Genomic DNA, 25760 nt, shown 5'->3' on the forward strand with positions numbered 1-25760 from the left:
TGGCTGCGTGGTAAGAAGTTTGCTTCTCAACCACATGATTCCGGGTTCAGTCCCACTGCGTGGCACCTTGGGCAGGAGTCTTCTACTATAGCATCGAATAGCCTCGAAATGACCAATTATCTTGTGTGTGGATTAGGTAGAAAGAAACTAGCATAAATACAGACCTGACAATTTGGGGAGAAATACAAACCTGACAATTTGGGGACAAACACAGATCTGTCCATCTGGGGACAAACACAGAACTGACAATTTGGGGACAAACACAGACCTGACAATCTGTGGACAAACACATACCTGACAATTTGGGGACAAACACAGACCCGACAATTTGGGGACAAACACAGAACTGACAGTTTGGAGACAAACACACACCTGATAATTTGGGAACAAACATCATCATCATCGTTTAACGTCCACTTTGCATTCTGGCATAGGTTGGATGGTTTGACTGGAAATGGTAAACTGGAGAGCTATGTATTGTTCCAATCTGGCTTAGTATGGTTTCTACAGTTGGATGCCGTTCTTAACGCCAACCACTCTGAGAATGTAGTGGGTGCCTTTTACGTGTCATCAGCACAGGTGCCATTGACCTGACACCGGTATCGGCCATGACTATGATCTCACTTGGCTTGACAGGTCAACACATGCACCTGATAATTTGGGGACAAACACTGTGCATTAAATCGCCCTATATTTTAATGACTCAGAGAGGATCAAAGGTATAATCCACCTTGATAGGATATTGAAATCAGGATACAAAGTAACACAACTACACATTAGAATTACATTTTGTTTAATACTTAACACCACTGCCATCGTCATTCCCCATGTTGGCATGGGTTGGATGGCTTGAAAGGTGCTGGTAAGGTCAGGAACCACACCAGGTTCCATAAGCTGTTCAGGTATGGTTTCAACAGCTGGATTCCCTTCCCAACACCAACCACTTTACAGAGTGCACAGGGTGCCTTTTACGTGGCACCATCATCACGAGTGCTTTTTACATGGCACACTGATATATCGGGGGGGGGGGTCGAATTAAATTTTAAATAACCCCCAGGGGGCAGATATTGCATGCTACCTAATTTCATAGCATCACTTGGTCCTTAGGAACTTTTTGCAGTATTTACTCTAATGCGTGTGGATTAGACACCTACATTCATTCCGAACACGTTTTTGCTGCAAAACTTAAGCAGTAAATGTTTGACCGCTGGCATCAACTGCATCAGTCTCACTGATGCGAAATAAGCTGCAAAGGTCATTGACATTGCTGGGGCACCACGCCCCTCCTCCACCTCCTCACTGGGTTATTATTTATGCAAAAGAAGCACATTACAAGCAAATTGCCAAATAACTGAAGTAGGAAAGAATAATGAAAAATACATTAAAGCTGAATAAATTGTATGACACCGTCACCACCATCCTCCTCCTCCTCCTTTTCCTCTTCTTTCTCCTCCTCCTCTTCCTCTTCTTTCTCCTCCTCCTCCTCATCATCATCACGTTACGTCCATTTATCTGTTCTTACACGGGTTGGACATGTCTGTCGCAGTATGTTGATGTGTGTGTGTGTGTATATATATATATATATATGTTGTTGTATTTGGGGATGGTCATATTGCCAGTTTATGTATACATATATCTATCTATCTATCTCTCTCTCTCTCTCTCTCTCTATATATATATATATATATATATATATATATACTTTATTATTCGTGAAGTATATTTGCCACTTAAATGTGGCTAGCCCTTAAAGGTGGATGCTACTGTGGCTTGTAGCCTTTGGAGGACACCTCCTCCAGCTGGCTATTGACACACTTTCTGTGCCCAGGGCAAATATACTTCACCATGTCGTGCAGCTACTGTTTATACCTCGTACAGAGATTTATTATTACTTTATTATTAAAGCTGTAAAAACACATCAGAAAAACCTGTTACTCAGAGTTTCATGTTCCCGTTCGTCAGACAATTTTAGTTGAGAAAAACTGTCTGACGAAAAGGAACGTGAAACTCTGAGTAACAGTTTTTTGTGATGTTTTTGCAGCCTTAATAATAAAGCATATTACTCTACCTCCGGTATTCGAGTAATATTTTTTCCCACCTTGTTTCACATTTATATGTTTAGTCTGATATATATATATACATACATACACTCCAGGAAGAAGTTGACTGGGGTTATGTCACCTCCTATCAGATATTTTCATATTCTTACTTGTTGCTCCTTCTCTTTTTCTCCCTGTTGAGTCGAATCCTTCAGCTTCTTCATTAATCACTATACGCACCTCTTCCTTCCCAGAATATTGACCATCAGGAATTCCCTTGCCGCTCATATCTTTCCTGCAAGTGTTGAAATTAAAAGAACATTAATAGTTCCAATCTCACCAGTCTGTGAAGGCAACGGTCACAGACACTGCACATTTCTCCAGACCCTACTTTCTTTCAGTGGAAGGGTCTTTGGCATGGTATAAGACAGCAAAACAAAAGTTAATGGCATCAAAGAAGAAAAACTATCCATCCTCGCAGGGCTGGATTAAAACCCCTAGAAGCCATAAGCTCTTAAAAGATTTTGGCAACTCGTGTATATATATATATATATATATATATATATATATATATAAATATATATATATATATATGTAATTCAAAATATAAACAATAATCTTTTCTACTCTAAGCACAAAGCCCGGAATTTTGGGGGGAGGGCGCCAGTCGATGGGATCGACCTCAGTACGCAACTGGTACTTAATTTATCGACCCCAAAAGGATGAAAGGCAAAGTCGACCTCGGCGGAATTTGAACTCAGAGCATAAAGACAGACGAAATACCGGAAAACGTTTCGGCCGGCGTACTAACGTTTCTGCCAATTCACTGCCTTAATATGTAAGCAATAATAAACCACAAAATAAATTATTTTTCATAATGAAAAAAACTAACAGTAAGATGGAAAATAATGTTTATTTTTGTATACTTGAAAAGTTTTCTCCTCCTTTTTTTAATTGCAAAATCTTTGATTAGATCATCAAAATTAATCTTACATAACACATCTGCTCCGATACTTAGTAGAGATAAAGCATCCAACCTGCTTTGTTGCATGGTTGTTCTGATATGGGCTTTAATATATGATGATGATTCAACTGAAAAAAAATGAACGTTCAGCTAAGTAATTTGTGACCATTTAATGTATAGTGGAACTACTACTTTCCTCTGATGTAGTGGTCTTCTATTTATGCGTGATGTGGCCAAACGTATCACCTCGCGCATAGATACATGATTCGCCATCTGTGCAAAAGAAAAAAAGAGCACTCTTTCTTGCAGCCAATCAGCAGAAGACTTTGATGCTAGAACCATCGGCAAACAGATCCTACAACCGTCAGCAGACAGATCTTGACATTTCACACCACCCTTCGTCCCACCGGTTACTGCCTGTTCGTTTTTCTTACATCCTTAGCACTGCAAACTTAATTGTGCAATTGGAAGTTTTTATGGCTTTCCCTCTACGCTCACGGAAAGACTTCCTCCCGAGGAAGTCTTGCCACTCTCACTTTGCTCAGCACTTGTCAACATTCTCAAATAAATTATTATGCTTTAACCCATTCATGCCAATCATCCGTTTAAACCGACACTTAATTCATAAGAGTATAAAACAAATACTTGATACAAATTGTGATTTGCGTATGATTTGTATCAAAGAATGAAACATGTTCTTAACGCGTATGCAGTCTGTATCAAACGGACGTCAATGAAATTTTTTTCTTTAGTTATTTAGGTCAAAATAATAGCATCTGTGAATTTTCAGGTAATTTCATTCACTAGAAAAATTTCGGCATATTTCCATGTTATATTGGGACATTGTTACATTCGAACACGCGACTACCAACTCACTAAAAATGTTTAAAGATATATGAAAGGCAATGTCTATATTTTGAAAGGTACACTCTATAATGTTTATTTAAGCAAGTTTAAAGTTATTTTTGTCTTTGTGCCGTAAACCATTCGCCATTTCTGTGGTGCCCCACCACCACCACCACCACCATCTTGTCTTGATGCTCTAAGCTCATGCTTATTGTCTTTAATGATTCGTCCAGTACTGCTTCAATAACAACAGGACAGAGACAATAGAAACAGAATGCTAAAAGTTCAGAGTGTTGTTCCAAGCTCCAGTGTCTGTCGTGGCATGGTTTGGATGCCATTCTTAATGCCAACCACTTTGCAGAGTGTAGTGGCTGCTTTTTTTTATGTGGCACCAGCACTAGTGAAGTCACCATGTAGCTTGTAAGACAACTTGCTTGAAGGAAGTGGCTTATTCCAGGCGTTGAGCGGCAAGAATATGATAAAAGGATAGGAAGAAGGGTCTTGCAAGACAGGAGATATATGGCTAACCCAACTAGTGGTGGTGTGACGTCAGGATGTATTGTTAAAGTACAAGTGGCTTTGTTGGGGGTGGTCACAGCAGAACAGGTAATCAGCTAAGTTCACAGGAGTATGAGGTGAGCAACAGATCTTGAGAAGTAGGGGTATAGGAGATGCAGTGAAGATCAAAGTGGGGATGGTGGGAATGGTCAGTGGTAAATATCAGTTGAGTGGAAGGTGAAGGATGTAGGAGTGGTTCAGGGGGGAGGGAGTAATAAGTGGCAGTACAAAGAAAGGGGGTGGGGAGTAGCATTGTAATAAGATTCTGTTGATGAGAAATTAGATGATGTGAAGTGTGTGTGTGTGTGTGGGGGGCAAATGTCGAGATAGAGAGAGGGTGATGAAGCAGGATGAACAAGGAGGAGGGGTTGATATGAGATGGTGTTCAAATATAGGGATGGGATGATTTGAAAATGTGAGGTGGGTGCCATTGGGAGGTGTCTTCAATGAATGGGGAAACTGGTGGCACAAAAATGTCAGGGACGAAATATGTGCAATTCTGCTTGCATATATCTATAATTGCAACAGCAGAGATGGTGTTGTAGTTAGAAGAGTGATGGAGGGATGGGTGTTGAGAAGATTGAGCTGTAGAGATGGCTTGAATGCGAGGGGGACAGACAAAATGATAGGCTTTTAGGAGCTCTTTTCTATATTTTTGAGATGAGGAATTATGTACAATGTTTACAATGGATGGATAGATTAATGAGGAATCTGAAGGGTTGGACACAACTGGGAGAATAAGAGAAGGAGCAACAAGGAGGAGTATGAGGATGTCTGAAAGGAGGTGACATAACTCTACTCAATTCCCTGGAGTGTATGTATATATTGGATCTAGGACTTTTCATCTAAAACACTTCAGTCTAATGTACTATGGTCTAAAGAACTTTGGTCTAAAGTGGCTTTTGTATGAATACATTAAAGTCTAAAGACATATTTGTCTAAATGCCTTTTAGCATAAAGCCATTTTTGTTTAAACTCACTTTGGTCTAATAACTACTTTGTCTATAGAATCTAAAAAAAAAAAAAAAAACTGTAAAAGATCTAAATAACTATACTCTAATAATGTTTTTTGTCTTTAGGCAAAAATGCCTTTAGACCAAAGTATCTTAGACTAAAATGGTTAAGACCAACATGTGTTAGACCAAACTGCTGCATTCTGTGTGTATATATATATATATATATCATCATTATCATCATCGTTTAATGTCCGCTTTCCATGCTAGCATGGGTTGGACGATTTGACTGAGGACTGGTGCAACCGGATGGCTACACCAGGCTCCAATCTAATTTGGCAGAGTTTCTACAGCTGGATGCCCTTCCTAACGCCAACCACTCAGAGATATATATATATATCGCGTGTGCATCTTTGGCGATTATCTTTCTCTGTCTTCCCTACTTTGGACTTTTCCTATATTTCTGATGAAGAGCTCCACTCGAAAAGTTAAATCCTCTTTCAGGTCAAAAAAGGTTAAGTATAATGGCTTACTTTTGGCCAAATACTTTTCTTGCAACTGTCTCGCTATGAAAATGGCACACGTGGTACTTCTCCCAGGAACAAACCCAAACTGCATCTCATCTAGTTTAATTCTATCCTTAATTAGTTGAGATATAACTCTCTCTCTGTAATTTTCATGTATGTATGTATACAGTGTGTAATTAAAACAAGTTTAACTTTTTAGAATATGTAGAGAATAACTTTATTCAATGTGTTCATATGTATGAAAAATAAAAATATAACAATACGTTTTTATAGAATAAATGTTTTTGTATCATAGTTCAATTGAAATTATATAGATATACTTATTCTTAAGGTGAATTTGGCATATACAATTTTTATAAACATATATAACAAAAGTGAGAAGGATGGAAGAGAACAAAGAAAAGTCAGGAGTTACATGTTGCTTTGAGTATATATATATATATGTATATATATATATATATATATATATATGTATATATATATATATATATATATATATATATGTATATATATATATATATATATATATGTATATATATATATATATATATATATGTATATATATATATATATATATATATATATGTATATATATATATATATATATATATATGTATATATATATATATATATATATATATCGACTTTAAATAGAGCTCAAAACTGATCCATTGAAAATACTTTATAATAATAATAATAATAATAATAATAATGAAAATGACCTATGAACATTTCGATGCAATATCCAGAACGATTCATACATATTATAAAATATTATAAAATATGGGATACTACATCTCCTCGGAGTCCTATTATTATTGTTATTATTATTATTATTAGTAATATGCAGACAATAAAAATAGAAAACATTCAAATCCAATTTTCATAGTTGACCCATGAAAATATGCAAAACAGGATGAAAAGGTATGCGATGAAATACAACCGTTCATCATAAAGGTGTAGAGATCAAGCAAATGGTAAATTAATTCAAACATAATGAGAAGAAGATCTTTGGTGTTATAAAGTCATTATCTAATTAATTAATTAAGATGAGAGTATGTTAGAGTAAGTTACTCTAACATACTCTCATCTTAATTAATTAATTAGATAATGACTTTATAACATCAAAGATCCACTTCTCATTGTTATTTCTCCATTTTCTTATTGTCTATATATACATTAAACTACTGTTACCTTTTGTATTACCTCCTACTGTATACCTTATAACAAGGATCATACATACTGAGGTAATTACCAGGTATACCTCTGGATACATCTATCCCTTAGATGGTTTTAATACCTGTAACTTATATATATATATACACACATATATATGGTAATGTTCCTGTTTGAGAAATAGAAATAGCAAAATAGCAGATATTAAATATCTGTGACTATAATGGTCTGTGTTTGAAAGTCACAATACTATATATGTGTGTATATATTTTAAATGATACAGGCAAGGGACACTTACATTCAAAACTCTGAGTTTCTTGATAACAATTTACACAAAACATGTTACTGTTCTTTTGTTGTTGAAGTGTGTGTGTGTGTGCAATTGCCTATCTGTATTCATATTCTTGTGTATGTACATATGTGAGAGATAGACAGAGAGACAGGGATACAAATGCTGTTTATCAGATCAATGTAATGCTTCAGAAAATATGTAAAAACTTTTCGATAAAACAAGATATAAAGAAAATATATACGAATAAAAAATATACATTTATAAAAAAAAAAAGAAAAAGAAAGGAACTGCATTTAATGCTGCAACGAGCTTAATGTTGAGTTTGAATGGAAGTAGAAACATTTCTCAAGGTTGGAGAAATGAAAACATTTTGTGGAAGACAGTTCGAGGGAATGTTTAATGTGACTATTCTGACTGCAAAATAGGGTAAAGGGATCACATGGGAGCAGCAGCAGTACTTTCTCTTTTTCTTTTCTTTCTTTTTTTTTCTTTTGTTTTGTTGAAGTAGGAAGAGTGTCCGAGATTGGCAAATGGAAGAAAAGAAATTGTATTTTTAGACTGGAAATATGAAGTGATCTCAAAGACACCCAAGGGCCAGATAAGTGGTGGCATTAAATTTGATGCTAGTTTAACCGTTTAGCATTTGGATTACTCCCTCAAATATAGCACCTGCTTATCTCCACATCATCATCATCATATTGTTTTGAATTGATCATGCATTAGCTCTAAGCTTTGAGATATCAATGATGTGGTCGTTTATATTTAGAATGACATTGTAAATGTGAGAGGACAGACCTGGCTGATTGTAACATTAAATGCGTAGAATTATTTGGGCTGGATTTGGCCATTTTAAATGCTAATGGGTTAAATCTATCACCCAAAGATAGGAATGATCACTTTGAGATTCAAGAGGCTTCCACTTAAAGAGCCATCAACCAAATTTCACTCTCAAGATTTTTATGAACTCGATGCTAGGATTAAAAATGTTTGCCCAAGGTGTTGCAGAAGCTACAGCTACATGTGATTAACAGGAAGTTCAGGCCTTCGAGGTGGTGGTCGTCTTTGAGGAACAGGTGTCATTGGGGCATCAACAGTTGTAGTATTGTCATTTTGTGGTAGATCTGCTTGCCAATGTTCTCCTTTAAGTGCAGCCTGCAATAAGAATTGGAAATTAATTAATAGAAATAAATAATTAAATCCAAATTCAAAATAAGGATATTAACCCTTTCATTACAGTATTTATTTTGAGATGCTCTGTGGTTCTTTCAATTAATTTTAAATATAACAATGAATTTAGTAAAATAACTTAGTTATCATTAAGCTAGTTTTAGGAACATAAATTGTGAGTAAGGTTTTGTGGAAGATTTTAATTCAAAACTTATGCAAACAAGACATTTGTACTACAGAGCCAGAACTGGTTTCAGCCGGGTTGATAATGAAAGGGGTTAATCTTTTGTTTTAATTATCCCCCACCACTGAGTATATGGTCAATCTTTTATCTTTTACTTGTTTCAGTATTTAGACTGTGACCATGCTGGAGCACTACTTTCAAGAATTTTTAGCCAAATGAATCGACCTCACTATTTATTTTCTTTTTTTTAAGCCTAGTACTTATTCTATCGGTCTCTTTGCTGAACTGCTAAGTTATGGGGATGTAAACACACTAGCATCGATTGTCAAGCAGTGGGGTAGGACACAAACACAAAGACACGCACACACATACACATATGACAGGCTTCTTTCAGTTTCCGTCTGCCAAGTCCACTCACAAGGTTTTGGTCAGCCCAAGGCTATAGCAGAAGACATTTGCCCAAAGCACCATGCAGTGGGACTGAACCTAGAACTACATGATTGAGACACAAATGTCTTACCACACAGCCACGAAAGTCTGGCCCCATCACATTTTGTCCCTGTGATTTTGCTAGAGAATTACATTAAAGACACATACGTCTGTGGAGTACTCAACCACCTATGTTCTAATTCAATTGGTCCAACAACTGAGCACTCATTGTCAAAACTGACAGACACCCATTTACTTTGATTACTGAAGGAAGTAATTCTTTCAAATTTCAGCACAAGGCCTGCAATTTTCAAAGAGACAGGGAAAGTTGATTACATCGACCCCTCTACCTGAAAGGTACTTTATTCTATTGGCTATGAAAGAGTAAAAGGCAAAGCTGGCCTTGGCAGGATTTGAACTCAGAAAAACAAAAAAGCCTTAAGAAAGGCTGCGGTGCACTCTTTTCCATTGTGCTAACAATTTTGCCAGCTTGTCACTTAATTATTTGAGTAAATAATTTAAAAAATGCTACTTACGAGGGGGTGCTGAAAAGTTCCTGGCTTTATGGGTATCAAAAAAGGCCTGGTGGAGGCCCAACTTTCCAAGTTCCTTTACAAGGCTTATGAAAAGGACTTACTGCAATAAGTGTGTGAATCTGAGAGGGGAATATGTTGAATAAAATCCTCCTACATTTTCTTTTTTCCAAAGCCAGGAATTTTTCAGCCCCACTCATATTTGACATGTTACAGGTTAATTATGGCAGGTGGGTCAGTATTTGAATATCAAGAATATAAAACAAAAGACACTGACTAAGAACTCAGACATAATATGGATGTAGAAATGAATGTGCTTTACTAACCACAAAATAAAGTGTGCTTGTGAACAGAAGGCAAAGTCCACCAAGGAATGTTGGTAAAATAAATACAAGTGGAACACACATTCTATAAAAAGGAATTAAAAAAAAAAATGAATAAATTAGCAAAAAAAAATGATTATCACAAAATTCAATAATCAATGAATACATTTATCTTTCACAAATCAAAAAAATCTTACTAATCTGTATTACTTGTTGTTTAATCTCCGGTTAGTTTGGTCTAGCTTTCCAACTGTGACCATCACCTCTTTTTTTTCTCTTAAGATTTCCTGCTATTGAGCTCTCACAAAAGTCTCTTAGCACCTTATTCTGTGAGGCCCAGCATTCTCCAGATTGCTTTTACGACAGATTATTGTGTTGTATGTCACCATTGTGATATGTAAGCAATTTAGTGAGAGTGGTCAGCGATTTAAAGTATGAAAGTGTTCATGGAAAAGACCAGTAAATGTGCTTTTGAGAAGCATGTGTAGATGAATATCAGAAGGCAGCTTTTCAACAAAACATTGTAATTTTGTTCAAATAGTAATGAGACCTGACAAGTGATGAGTGAAGCGGGCGTGTGTGTAGGAGACGGAGAAAAGCGTTTAAACTTATGACTGTAGAAATGATTTAGCTGTAAGCTATTAAAAGCTAGCAGAGATGAAGATAGCTAAGACTGATATAAACTACTCATGATATAGGTGGAGCTGTGTTGATATAGACTAACTGAATAGGTGCTTGCAAGGAGAAGTTGACAAAACGAAATAGGATGTCAATAATGTGGTCAGTGAGAGAGCTTAACATGACTCTGATGATTGCAGCATTAAGTTGGTGAGAAAGACAAAAAGGCAGGTCCCATCTTTGGAGAATCGATGTGGTTCATTTCATGTTCTACTGACTTTAAAAAAATGCATGCTCATCTATAGGGTGCTTTATGTATTAATATGTGCCCAGCTCTGATTCTTTTCCACTCTAGGCACAAGGCGCGAAATTTTGGGGGAAGGGGATCAGTTGATTAGATCAACCCTGAAACGATGAAAGGCAAAGTCAACCTCAGCAGAATTTGAACTCAGAACGTGAAGCCGGAAGAAATACCACTAAGCATTTCGCCTGCCATGCTAACATTTCTGCCAGCTCGTTGCCTTGTGCCCAGCTTTGATTGTCTGAAGTATGCCATAGCGCAACTGTGCTATGCCGCAACAACCAAAATAGCTTTCCTGACTTCTACAAGTCTGCTTTGATTTACTTCTCTACAGTCCATACTTTTCTCTAATCAATTCATGGCACCTTTCTACAGTCTTACATCATCATTTAATTACAACACCTGTACAAATAGTAGATATTTTTATCTTCTTTAACCCTTTAGCATTCAGGTTACTCTGTCAAGTGTATTGCTCATTTATTCACATTGTTTTGAATTAATCAAGTATTTTGATGATGTAATTGCTTATTTTCAGAACGACATTGTGTGGTAGGTGTGAGAGGCTGAATATGGCCAATTTGAACATAAAACAAGTAGAATAATTGGACTGAATATGGCTGGTTTAAATGCTAAAGGCTGAAAAGGGAAATAAGTAGAAAATTTTTTTCTACTCTAGGCACAAAGTCTGAAACTTTAGGAGATGGGGCCAGTCGATTAGATAGACCCCAGTACGCAACTGGTACTTAATATCCGCAAGGATAAAAGGCAAAATCAACCTCTGCGGAATTTGAACTCAGAACGTAAAGACAGACGACCTACCACTAAGCATTTTGCCCAGCATGCTAACGTTTCTGCCAGCTCGCTACCTTAAAATAAGCAGAAAATTGACTGAATAGACTGCCTTGTAATATCTGTTCCAGCTCTCTGTGTTCTGAATATTCCAAGATTAAATCTTGCTAAAGCCAGCTCTTTCTTTTATCCTCCAGGGGTCAATGAATAAAATATCAATCAAGTACAGAGACCAATTCTTCTCTCTCTCTCTCTCTCTGAAAATGGCCAACTTGTGCCATGATAAGCATCATGAGGAACCATTCACAATGTCCCTTCCTCTTGAAATGGAAAAGATTGAGCAAGAGACTAGCAACCACTTCTCATAGAAAAACTGATATTCTACTGAGACCATGAAGTGAAGAACTGATTTGTAGAACAACACAAAAGATAAACTTTAAAAAAGGAGGCAAACAAGAAATGGTTGGTACACTTACAAGAAATAGAGGACAAACCGAAAATAATATATTCTTGCAAGTGGACCAAAGAGGTTGACAAAAACTGTAAATGGAAACTGGCACCTGAAAATGGAAAGAATTTCAGTATATTTGGAGTAATGCTGTCAGCAAGTGACTGGAAGATTTAATACAGCATATTTATTTTATTAATAATGAATTATAAATTTTATGTAAATTTTGATTATTATTACATGCTGCCACCACAGCATGTTCACCTTGATGGTTCTTATGACGTCTCTGACTTTCATGTGCTGTCATATCCAGGTGCTGGTACAAGGCCAATTGTGATCTAATCCAACGTGAGCTCTGATCAGACAAATTTATGATCAAAAAGTTTTCCTGTCGTGATCCTGCTGCCCTTATTTTTCTTTCTTTTTTTTTTTAAGGAGCATATTTAAGATTACATTATCTAATGTGTCCTTTTTCTAAGATGTTATTATGTGATGTGAGGAAGATTTGGCTGCTGTGTCTAGTAAGTCGAAAGACCATGTTGAGATTCTCTCACTCGTTCAGCGAGAAGAGTTACTATAAGTAAGGGCAAAAATCAGCTGACGTAACACCAATATATTACTGGTACTTGTTTCATCAACCCCAGACAAGTAATTAGTGAATTTGACAGCATTAGTCATTAGTGTGTTGCAACAAGACAAAATACAACATTCAGCTCTGCCAATTACATCAACTCTCCAAGCTCAAACCAACGAGGAAAGCTTATACAAATTCGTTCTACCTGTTAGAAATAGTAGCAAAATATCCCTAAATATCACGTCTTAACGTCCTTAGCATTGAGAAGTGCAAGGGGTTAAAATAAAGAAAAAAAAAGACGTTGGTTAAAGAAGACACAAGAAAAATTATGCTGGGAAAAGAAAAAGCAGTGATGGTCACGATCGGAATGTCTTTCATGTAGATCTACTCGATCAGTTCTGATCTGGTATATCAATAGAGCAAAACTTTTTTAATGAATTCTTTCCCTTCGCTCGAGTTTCTATTTGACTTTTTTCTTTAATGCAAGGGAAACAACTCTGTCACGACAATAATGCTCACCAATTTAAGACGGTGACCTGGTGGAACCGTTAAAAGCATCGGGAAGGAAAATGCTTCGCAGAATTTCTTCTGACTTTACCTTCTGGTTTCGAAATCCGCCGAAGTTGACCTTGCTTTTCATCTTCTCGGGGTCGGTAAAATGAGCACTAGAGCTGATATAATCGCCTTACTCCACCTCACAAAAATTTCAGGCCTTCTACCTTTAGTAGAAATGAAGATGATTAAGACGTGTTGTATTTCCGTTGCATGCTTTCACTGCACCACTGAGTGCAGTTCTGCTGTATTCTTCGTGTAGTGCAGTGTTTTGTTTTGGTGTCTGTAGTAGAATTTACTTGTTAATTCTGGAACAAGAACTCGCACACCTGTAGTTGTTAAGCCTCGTATCGTCCTTGATGATTAAAAACGTTCCATTTGTGACCCTCCTGTTATTTTCCCCCGATACAGTGTAAACTAGAGCCCAGAGTCACATTTGTGAATGTGTCACTCGTCTGTAAGACAATAAGGCATGATTTCATTCTTTTTAGAAATCAACAGCATGGTATAACTGGTAGTGAAGCAATTCAATTATATTTCCTCATGGTTTATTCAAATGAAGGACATCAGCCATGAGACTTATTGGGGCCTCCTAGTCGAGCAGACAGAAGTTATCTTTATATCAGCAGAGATTTCTCCTAAGTGCCTGAAACACAGTGGAGTTTGCTAAAGAGCTCCCTATATGCCAGGTGGTGAAGATGTAAATTCAGGAAATAGATTAATATATTGGCTTCAAATTTTGACACAAGGCCAGTAATTTCAGGGGAGGAGGAATAGTTGATTACATTGACCCCAGTGCTTAACTGGTACTTATTTTATCAACCCTAAAATGATGAAAGGCAAAGTTGACCTTGTGGTATTTGAACTCAGAATATAAAGACATGAAATGCCACTAAGCATTTTGCCTGACACGGTAATGATTCTGTCAGCTCACTGCCTTAGATTAATTAATAGATTAGTTTACCATCTCAATGAATACTTACTTTCTGGGTGAACTTTTCCCTTTAGCTCGCAGACTGCGTGGATATTCAAACAAGAAAATAAAAACACCTGCTGCTCTGAGAAGTGCTCAGGAAAAACTTGGAAATCACAAAACATATCAAATTGGTAGAGTTTTGAAAAAGGTATTTGCAAATGACAGTGAGAGAGAAAGAGAGAGATTAATCCTTTTGATACCAACCTTTCTCTATTGAGAAATCTGCAGTTACTCTATCCAGATTGCAAGTTCAGGTTTATACCTGTAATTACTGGGGCTCTGGGATATGTAACACACTGCCTAAATACCGATCTACAGAAATTAGGCTTCTCAAAACCAGAAAGGAAAAAGCTAATTCAAAGACTATAGATCAAATCCATTATTGGAACTGTAAAAATCTGTAAAACTTTCCAAAAGTTTATCATTTAAATATATATGAGCATGTCTAGATATGCAACTATATGCATGAAAATACAAACGTAAAGCAAAACCAAATCTGCACACACACACATACATACATACATACGTACATACATACACACATTGTCCTGAGTTCATGTTTTAAAGTGATTAGCTTTCCCTCAATAGCTTGGTGTGAAGAGTTGCCATAAAGTTTAGTTAATTTTGTCAAAAGTAGAGTTGGTGAAGTGCAAACTCGTTTTTCTCCTTACATTTTATTGTTGCCACAAAGTACCTGGTGAACAAGAGAGACAGTGATGCTTTTGTAATCTCAAGGTGTAACCACATGTGTAGGCTATGTCTATGCAAGACATCACGCATGTGATTAGCAACTATCCTAAAATGTCGTCACGGTACTATCTCCCTATGCAGCTCAATGTTGTTACTAAAACAATTTACAATGCCATCCGCAAAAAGATGTCAGTAAGGCAGCCCTGAATAAAAATTTTATGCATAAAATAGCATGAATCAGAAAGACTGAAATAAATTTGAATATTAAAAAGCCATATTTACAATGGACGGATAGGTGTGCCCACCTTGTTTGTTGTTACCACAACATTTCGACTGACATACTCTCCAGCCTTTATCAGGTATCCTGATGGAATTTCCAACCCAACCTTTTCTACAACTGAATGTCCTTCCTATTGCCAACTACTCTGAGGGTGTAGTGGCTGAAGAGTCCATCAGTCGAAACATTGTGGCAACAACAAACAAAGTGAAGATACCTATCCGTCTAATGTACATAATTCCTCATCTCTAAAATATGGAACAGTATTAAAAAACCTCTCTGCAATAGAAATATAAGAATATAAACACATTCGCCCAATGCTTTTGGAATGAAAAAAAGAGAAGGGAACCTCCTGATAATGGATATATGAATGAAATAATTTCATAAAAAATAACAGATCTTTTTGACTTCATTCACATTAAAAGGATACACGCCATAAATTCCAAACTGCCATCTCTTGAAAAATCCAACAATGCCAATGATTCCACCAAGAATGGTAACTAGAAATAAAACAGAAAATACAATTTTAGAAATAGTACATTTCTAAATCCCCCAGAGAGATTTATGCAGTAGTGATACAATGAAGTAGTTGTATGCTGTCAACATAATGTGACAGTCCCCTGAAGGGAATAATACTACTGTTGGTTAGACTTAGGAAGCTGCACCGCTTCCTGTTGGCCTTGGCACATTTCCAGTGTCCTTATGTTCACAAGGGAGGACAAGCACCTCCACCCAGCTAAGCCTGCATCCAGAGACATGTTTCTGAGTCTTTGCCAGCCCAGTCAAACCATCCAACTCATGCCAGTATGGACAACAGACATTAAATGATGAAGATGTTCCCTTTCCCAAGAACCTAAGTGCAGCCATTCTTTGCTCCAGATGGTTTGGTATATTCTTTAATTCTTTTACTTGTTTCAGTCATTAGACTGGATATTTACAGTAGCCCATCTTTTATAAGAAGACAAATCATGTACATGATAACATATTTAATCATTTATTCTGATTATTATTATTCCAATCGGTTAAGATCAAAATCTATGAGGGCCACTGCCTAGTACTGCATCGAGGCTGGAGTGCTTGCTCTTCCAATTTGTATGGAAGGGACATGTTCCATTCACCAGACACAGAAGTGCTGTCAGACACATCTGTCCAAAATGTTTGTAGGGCAACAAAACTGTCTTACATTCACTCATCCAGTGTTTGGGCATTACTGACTTGCGGAGCTTTGTCGAACAGCTGCTGACGCATGTAGGACGGATCTGGTTATCAGCTGAGTCTTTTGTGAAGATTGCCCTGACACCTTGCTTTGGCCAGGAAGGAGAGACAGTTTCCCTCTGTCTGCTAGCTGTGGCGAAGGAGTTAGTGTGGTGGACAAGACTGGAAGGACTGAAGATAAATATTTCCCTCTTAGGCCAAACCCTCATCGACTTTTTTCAAGTTCCAATTGCAAAGGAAAGTGAGGGTGGAGAGGGAAGTTCTGGCTTTCAGTATTTTTGTCGAAAGGTGAATGTGATGAAGACGGCCCGTGGGAATGGGCCTAGGCTGAACATTCGCTTGTAAACCGGAGGAGTTGTGAAGGAAAGAGGCATCTGCTGAGGTGCACTTAGCGGTTGGGACAACCAGGATGTGTGGTTGTCCCTGGGATGAACTCACCACTTTTGAGGATGATTTAATTGTTATTGTTAATTGTTAATTTCACATGACTTTGTACTAAACCCTACTTGTCCCTATGTGTTTTGCATTCGGCCCTTGTGGCCAATAAAGAAACCATTATCATTATTATTAGTTATTTGTCAGAGTTATGTCACACATTCTGTGTCTCCTCAAAAAGAGTCCGACAAAAATCTAATGATAACAATAACAACAACAAAAATGATGATGATGATGATGTTGATGATGATGATGATAATAATAATAATAATAACAATAATAATTAATAATGATGATGATGATGATAAGCCAGACATAGTCTTAATTGAGAAAAAAAACGCAAACTATGCTGGATCATAGATATAGGATGCCCAGCTGACAACAAGGTATGCGATAAGGAAGAAAGAAAAGTCGATAGATATGACAGCTTAGCTTGGGAAGTTAAGCAGTTGTGGTCGATGAAAAAGGTAGCAGAGTACCAATAATTGTCGGAGCCCTGGGAACAGTAAGCAAAAATCTCAAGAATTACATGGAACAAATAGGGGCTGCAATAAGGGTGGAGCACTTGCAGAAAACAGCACTGCTTGGAACTGCTCAAATACGCCAGATGGTGCTCAAAAAATAAGGGGTGCTACCTTAGTTCAATGGTAGTGAAGAGCTGACACCGTAGTACATCTCCAGCGTTAGAAGCTGTGCAAAGGCAATGATAATAATAATAATGGTGATGATGATAACAATAATATATGATAACAATAACAATAACAGCAACAACAACAATAATAATAAAGCTTAAGTAAAGATCAAATGTGTGTTTATTGGCAGAAAATTACCATCTCCAAATATAACTGTGTGTGTGTGTGTGTGCAGGACACTGCAAGTGGTTACATGATACACATGAACTCATTAACTGATGACAAATGATGTGGAACAGGGAGTTTCTACAATAAATCAAAAATAAGAGACAAAAGAAAATTTGATCATTATCTGAAGCTTTTAACTCCAAGTACTTGAGTCTAAAATGAGAAGAGACACAACCCAACCCAGTTTACAAACAATAAAGTTTGTGACTCTTCTATGAAGGCAATAGGATTGACTTATTCCGTGACAAGAAAAAACTATTCATGGCAGCTTATCTTAGGTTTTTTAAACTTAAAAATAAACAATAATAAGGCGCAGGCATGGCTGTGTGGTAAGAAGCTTGTTTCTCAACCATATGGTTCCGGGTTTAGTCTCACGGCATGGTACCTTGAGCAAGTGTTTTCTATTAAGTTGTTCCAAAAATAATGACCGATTTCAGAAATAATTTTATTCTAGAAAAATTAACTGTAGAAATGTTTTGATTAGTCAAAGTATGAGCCATGCATCTCTGCCATTGATCAACGAGATTATTTAAGCCTTGTTGATGCTAAGAAATCTTTGAAAGCTTGACATGCATAGGTAGGAATTATTCCTGTGGTATGTCTGTCCTTCTAAGTGTCATGACCATTATAAATACAGTCAGGTGGCACTAGCATTGGCCATGTTCAGATGGTGCTTTTTATGTGCTACCGGCACAGGAGCCATTCAGGGATATGTGTATATATATATATATATATATATATATATATATATATATATATATATATATATATACACACACACTAGGATGTACATTTGAGCAAAAGAGTTATTAAGAGCTGAGCAGAATTTCTTTAGGTGCTTTCAAGCCGATGATTCATCTCACACCCACCCTGAATTTCTCGCTCTACTGCATTCGTTGGCAGATCTTTTTGTGACTTGAATGAAGGCAAAAATAATGAACCTGATCGGTGAACAAATGTACAAAAGTAACATACTTGCCCATTGCTTTTATCTTATTTTGTTATGCAACCATAATATACTTACAAAGTATGTTAAACGCTTTTATAAGTCAACATTGTGTTCTACTGTGTTAGCAGTGCTCTCACATCACTTGTTAAGGTTATTTCTACAGATTTTCAATAGAAATTATAATCAGCATTGATTTTGTTAATGGGTGTATATACCATATTGCAAGAGGTTTTTCTCCTTCATCAACACCACATCCAACCCATTAACCACCCACAAACTCATTGCTTAAATAGCCACTAAATATAGTGTTGTTGTTGTTTGTTCCTTCTCGAGCCATGCCTGGCTCATAAGGGCCAGTTTCCAGGTTTCATTGATGTATAGGTCCATCGCAGGTGAGCTGCTAGATGCAGGAGGAAAGAGTGAGAGAAAGTTGTATTGAAAGAATCAGCAGAAGTTCACCATTATCTTCTGCCGGAGCCACATGGAGCTTAGGGGTTTCACTCATAAACACACACATCACCTGATCTGAAATTCGAACCCACGTTCCCTCAACTGTAAGTCCGCTGCTCTAACCACTAGGCCATGTGCCTCCACTCTAAATATAGTGGTGTAACCTTATTGCATTAACCAATTTTCCATATTAAACACATTGCTGGAAGCTGGAGACACAACATCAGTGCTATTCTTTTCATTTTTTATTTGTTTCAGTTGTTTGACTGCGGCCATGCTGGAGTACTGCCTTTTAGTCGAAGAAATTGATCCCAGGACGTATTCTTTGTAAGCCTGGTACTTATTCTTTCAGTCTCTTTTGCCAAACTGCTAAGTTACAGGGACGTAAACACACCAACATCTGTGGGGGAACAAACACAGACATACAAATTAATGTATATATATATATATATATATATGACAAGCTTCTTTCAGTTTCTGTCTACCAAATCCATTCACAAGATTTTGGTTTGCTTGGAGCTTTAGCAGAAGACACTTGCCCAAGGTGCCACACAGTGGGACTGAACCCAGAACCATGTGGTTGGAAAGCAGGCTTCTTACCATACAATCATGCCTGCACCTATGTGCTGGCTATAATTTCAATAGAAAATTTGCAGAGGCAACCCTGACCAAGTATCTTTTACTTGTTTCAGGCATGGGACTATGACAAGTCAAAAGAAACTTGTGACCTAGTCTTGGGAAAGGTTCATAGTCATTCAGTCTTTTTTATTTAAATGGCAAATTTAAGGAAGATTAACCCTTAAGTATTCCGGTTACTCCATTAAATATATTGCTTATTTATTCACATTGTTTTTAGTAAATCATTATCTTGTAGCTTTGAGATTTCAATGATGTGATTGTTTATTTTTAGAATGACATTGTAGGGTAGGTGTGAGATGCTGGTTCTGGCCAGTTTCAACATAAATTAAGTAGAATATTTTGGCTGGATATGGTCAGTTTAGATGCTAAAGAGTTAAACTTAATGCAACCCTTAAAGACTCTTACATTTTTGAAGTGAGGGACCTTAATTTCATGTCACCAGCAGTATTTCAACCAACTCAGATCGTGGCACAATTTTTGGAACTTTTCAAAATGAAGTCCTGACAGGCAAGGACTTCCAAGAAAAGTTATTTACATTGACCTTGAACACTTGTTTTGTTATGTTACTGCAGAGAGTGATTGCTTTCTTTGATAAAGAACGCCAGTACTGAAAGCTTTACTAGTTATTTTAACATTAACAAATAAGTCCTCTTTAGTCAGAGATAAGTAGTTATTAGTCAAAAAAGCTTCACAACAGGAGTTGCACTTTCTGCATATCATCATACCAATCTTTAGTTTTTACATGAATGAGCATTGCACTCCTCAGTCCATCGAATCTAGTTTAATTGTTGTCCTTCACAGTCAGAAAAAAATGTTTAAAATCGTATGAAATGTATGAAAAGCAATTTTCAAACATTTAAGAGAACAGTCACTGCTGTGCCTGACCTAATTTCACTCTATCTATAGAAATTGGTTTCAAATTTTAGCAAATGGCTAGCAATTTTGGAGGGAAGGGGTATGTCAATTACATCAACCTCAGTGCATAACTGGTACTTGTTTTATCAACCCTGAAAGGATGAAAGGTAAATCTGACCTCAGAATGTGAAGACAGACAGAATACCACGAAACATTACTCTTCTATCTCACTGCCTTAATTCTAACTGGAGACATTGCAAACGTTTTCCAAATATCACTGAGTTTTTCTCCTAAATCAAACCATTTTTAAAACATCAAGATTAATAACAGAATCCTTTTATAATTCCCTTTGCTGCAGCTGCTTTCACTTCCACTTGATGGTTTTCTTTCTAGTCATTGGGAATAATGGTATGGCACAATACTTTATTATATTAGTAGCAAAATAAGGTGATGGGTTGTCAGAATTGTTAGCATGCCAGACAGAATGCTTAGCGACATTTCATCCATCTTCATATCCTTAGTTTAAATTCCACCAAGACCAACTTTGCCTTTCATTCTTTCGGGGTCAATAAGATGAGTACCAGTTGAATACTGGGGTCCATGTAATTAACTATCCCCCTCCCTCAAAATTTCAGTTCTTGTGCCTATAGTAGAAAGGGTTATATATTAGTAGCAAAATGTTAATTCCTTTTCTCTTCTGGTGACTTTGAAGTGTTTGGTTGCAACTGGTGACGGAACACTACCAGTTGGTACAGTCACAGGTTTGTGCCTCAAATGATTTAGGCTCAGTCAAGTTTCAATTTCCATTTACCAAATCCACTCACAAGGCTTTGGTCAATCTGAGACTATAGTAGGAGACACAGATGTTTGCCCAAGTGTCCCCACTGTCATGCAAGGAGACTGAAGCCAGAACCATGTGGTTAGGAAGCAAGCTTCTTACCACACAGCCATGCCGGCCAAAGCTTTGCAGTCACATATCATACTTCTTGTAAAAGTATATGTGCTCTAAAAAAGAAATTGAGTATTTCTTCATTTTAATATTTAATTGTGTTTATTATAGCAACATAGAAACAAGCATCAACATGCAAATATAGAATACAGTGAGAGCTGTGTGTGTATATATACATGTTATCTAATATTTCATGTGTGAGAAAAAACAGGCACTTACATTTTAGTTAATAAACTGGGTCTTTAGTATAATTAATTAAATACAATAGAATCATTATATTTTATTAATACAATAAAACTGTGATATTGTGTTTTCATAATAATAATGATAATTGTTTCAAATTTTGGCACAATGTTAGCAATTGTAGAGCAGGGGATAGTCAATAACATCACCCCTAGTACCTGACTGATATTTTATTTTAATGCCAGTGCCCTCTGACTGGCTCCCATGCCAGTGCCCCCTGACTAGTTCCCATGCCGGTGGCACATAAAAAGCATTATCCAAACATGATCAATGCTAGGCCCGCCTGACTGACTCCTGTGCCAGTTGCATGTAAAAAACACTCTCAGAGTAGCTGGCATTAGGAAGGGCATCCAGCTGTAGAAACATTGCCAGATCAGATTGGAGCCTGGTGCAGCCTCCCGGCTTGCTGCTCCTCAGTTGAGCCATCTAACCCATGCCAGCTTGGAAAGCAGACATTAAACAATGCTGATACTGATGACTCTGAAAGGATGAAAGGCAAAGTACACTGTGGCAGGATTTGAACTCAGTATGTAAAGAACTAGAAAAAGTATTCAGGAGAGGGGATTAAGATGATTAAACCAATGCATGATCTATGAAGAGGAAATTTTTCTTATGAGGTTTGCATAACACATTTTAAGAATTTAAATCATGAAGATGATTTTTAAAACTTTGATGAAATCAAGCACAAAAATGTTTCCTAAAAAAAGAGGGTTTTTTTTCCAGGTTTTGTTTTCACATGAAGACATACACCTTAATGATCGCCTGATTGTGGGTCTGCGTACCGGACCAGACACTTATATTCTTTTCAAAACTCGGTAGCACACCTAGCATCGTCTCGTGGCACAACAGTGTGCCGCGGCATACCGGTTGCGGAGCTCTGCTCTAGTGCTGTGTAGGGACCGGCATGCCAAAGTATAGACCCAATGATTTTTGGGAAACTTTTTTTCTAAAGTGCGTCTTGCATGCCACCAGACATGATATGAGCAAGGCGTAGACCTCGACCCCCCGTCTATGAGAGCAGTGACACTCAATAAGAACTGACAGGGGCTGTGTCTGTCCGTCCAATCCTTGCCGGCATGGAAAAAGAAGGCAAAATCATGCGTGTGAGTGGGACAGAGTGGGTAACATTGTGTTTGGTAATATTATTTGCATCCACGATAAAACTGCCAACAAACTAAATGAGAAATCAGTGCAAAGTAGATCGAGTCTAATAGCGCGCACCCACATCCGTTGTTTTTATGTCTTGGAAAAAAAATTGGCAATTGAGACAAGGAGCAGAAAATATCGCATATGCAACTTAAAGCTAATCAACAGGCAACAGACTATATGTACAACAAGGATGTTGCTCGTTATAAGTAGACACTCTTTCGATAAATGTTGAGCAAATATAAAAACAATTAACCCATTGTAAAATACAATACATTCATTCTAATCCACTACGTCAAAACAAAGCATTTATTTACTATTGTTTATCCTATATCCGACTCCTACGGGAACGGGGTTAAACCGATACATCGTTCCGTGGCCAGGAATGCCGAAGGACCCGTAACTATCCGTTGAGCCCTTCCCTGAAAGAAAAAAATATAGAATAAAAAATACCTCCTTATCCTTTTTGAATTTTGAAAGAAATACCCTACCCCGTCGCTCCGAGTGTTCCGAAAGCTACTTTTGCTAAATTTCTCTCGGAGAACCTGCTTGCGTCATCGACGATCGAGCAGGTCGGTGATCAAAGGTATCCTGGCAGAATTATGCCATATAACTCCTCATAGCTTCTTTTATTTTTTAGAATTTTCCAAACGTTTTTGAAAATTTGTGTTCTATTCACGGGAATTCATACGACTATGAAAAACAAACAGAATTTAGTGCAAGATTCAAGACTATTTAGCTGTTATTTTTAGCACATCTCACGACCACGCCATACCCTCCTCGTTTATTAGTCAGTCTGACGTGTATTGATGTTTTTCCATATCTTTGTCCCAAAAAACACATTTAATAGTTTATTGCTGGGGTTTAAACCAAAAATTCAGACTCTGTGATTTTTAAAAAAATTCGAAAAGTTCAATTTTTTTTTTTAATTTCGAAAAAAGTTATAAGGGATTATATGGCGTGCTTAAAGCAGAATTCCACCGGTATTCCAGCAATGACCATCCCGTCTTTTCTTTGGATATAGTGTATCTAGAGTTACAGTATTCAATGGGTTTTCCCTTCGAAGAAAAAAAAGCGATCTGAGAGACAGAAACATTGTATAATGCCCAATTAGTAAAAAAAGAGAATAGATTATACGTTAGAGTGGTGGGAGAAAGAAAGAAATGAATATGAAAAAATATATTTACTTAATGAACTTGCGATTGCTTGCTCGTTTGCCCACATAGCCCATTCGATTTGCCCCATGATTGAGTTGTGACGATCCGATCAGTGAAGCGATCAACACGTATCATCAGCTGTAATGTCACTATCATACAGAGCTAGAATATATTGTCATGTCAACACAGATACACTGTCATAAATAAATAAAGAAAACATTTCAAAATTTAAATAATAAAAAGAAATTATTTCCTTTTAAAATTTTCACTTAATATTTTTGTGTAATATATTTACCACTCTAATTAATGTTTAATTACAATAATAGTAAATAATCACAATTGTTAACTATAATACGAAACAGCCAATTGATTTTCGATATGAAGATATAAATAGCCACAATTCGTCTTAATTACAGAAATTGTTTCTTTTTGAATTAAAGAAGTTTTAAAAAGAAAATTACTGAATGCTCTAGTATACGGATTAAATTTCGTCTCAAAAATAACTATTCTGGACGAGTGGAAAACTTATATAAATCCAGCTAAAAGCTAAGCAGTAAGTTTTTACATCTAAGATATTTCAAGACTTTTTCCCCAAACGCCGGTAAATGTTTAGTTTAAAGAAATACAAATATTCTTTCGTGGCGTCAAAATTTCCAGTTATTACTTTTCAGGTTCTTTGTTTTTTTTCTTTTGACAGCCAGAACCCCTGCGTGTCTTTTTTTTTATATTTGAAAAGGAAATATATTAAAAGGGATACAAGAACTGTTTATTATCTATCGCCACGTGTTTTACTTCAGTTGTTTGTTTGGGTTATTTTTGTGGTGTAATTTGTTTTATCCAAATAAATACAAACAGTCTTTGCGTTTCTCTGGAGATAGTTTCGTCGAGAGTCAAAGTAATATCTTGTTAATTCCTTCAGTTATTCGTTATATATTACATCATACTAATAGTTATATAATGATAACTTACATAAAATATTAGCACATAGTAATTTTAAAAACAAAACAGATAATTTAAAAATAGAGAAGACGCTAGTAGTATTGTCTTAGACTAATGGATAGTCAGATTCTTTCGCGAAACCATGTGTTTTCTTGCTGTTCCCTCCGTCGTCTCAATAAGTTTTAAATCAAAGTCAGACAAAAACGACCCTGTCAAAGGATTGCGAATACAAGTGATTTTAGAAGAAGTTGCATGAAAATATGTCGCTGGTAGGTGACGTTGGATATTTAAAAATAATTTTCTCCTGCTGAGAAAGCAGCAGAACCCTAAAGAATAGCACAACCAAGGCGGGGACTTGCAGTGAAAGAATCTACCATACTGACATGCTAGGATGAAGAGTGTTTCCTATTCAAAATTCATACCTTAATGTCTTTCGCCATTGATATGAAATTAACTGACTTGCTCCAAAACCCTATTGATTACCCGCTTCATTACCCTATTGATCTCTGGCTATTTTAAAAAGCCTGCCAGCTTTTAAGTAACCGGTAAGTCTATAATTTCAAGTTATGGACTTTGCACAACTATGCTTGCATGGAGCCCAAAATATCAGAAACCACGCTAAATATTCCCATCACTATTCATTAAATTGGCATCCTAGATATCCCTGAAAAGACAGGAAGGAATCCTTTTGATTATTGGTCAGTTAA

General features: G+C 36.7%; 2 protein-coding genes across 3 annotated transcripts in view; one reads left to right on the top strand and one right to left on the bottom strand.

The window, feature by feature from the left end:
• Positions 1-7390: 7390 nt before the first annotated feature.
• On the bottom strand, positions 7391-24285 carry LOC106870690 (cytochrome b-245 light chain). 2 transcript variants are annotated; one of them, XM_089364312.1, is made up of 6 exons: positions 24145-24282; positions 15647-15716; positions 14257-14331; positions 12176-12259; positions 9995-10076; positions 7391-8507 (listed from the first exon to the last, which is right to left on the bottom strand). In XM_089364312.1, the coding sequence occupies exons 1-6, from the start codon at positions 24200-24202 to the stop codon at positions 8370-8372; spliced, it is 507 nt and encodes a 168-aa protein (XP_089220438.1). In that variant the 5' UTR covers positions 24203-24282; the 3' UTR covers positions 7391-8369. The 2 variants fall into 2 exon arrangements, with proteins under 2 accessions (XP_089220438.1, XP_089220439.1); XM_089364313.1 differs by lacking the exon at positions 12176-12259 and having other exon boundaries at positions 7820-8507; positions 24145-24285.
• Positions 24286-24472: 187 nt separating this feature from the next.
• The window catches only part of LOC106870683 (GPI ethanolamine phosphate transferase 1), a 48496-nt gene continuing 47208 nt past the window's right edge, over positions 24473-25760 (top strand). The window contains exon 1 of the mRNA XM_089364309.1: positions 24473-24667. The gene's annotated coding sequence lies outside the window, so the exon portion shown is untranslated. The remainder of the gene's footprint in view (positions 24668-25760) is intronic.

Source organism: Octopus bimaculoides, chromosome 16, assembly GCF_046866305.1.
Source record: "Octopus bimaculoides isolate indiv1 chromosome 16, ASM4686630v1, whole genome shotgun sequence".
Taxonomy (NCBI): Eukaryota; Metazoa; Mollusca; class Cephalopoda; order Octopoda; family Octopodidae; genus Octopus; species Octopus bimaculoides.

Bases quoted from the DNA above. Each gene is read 5' to 3' on its own strand.
- LOC106870690 (XM_089364312.1), bottom strand. From the start codon at position 24,202: ATGGGGCAAATCGAATGGGCTATGTGGGCAAACGAGCAAGCAATCGCA. The intron at 10,077-12,175 runs GTAAGTGTACCA...TCCTTTTTATAG, and splicing joins CGGTTTGTCCTCTATTTCTT to AATGTGTGTTCCACTTGTAT. The intron at 8,508-9,994 runs GTTAGTAAAGCA...TTCTTATTGCAG, and splicing joins CAAGCACACTTTATTTTGTG to GCTGCACTTAAAGGAGAACA.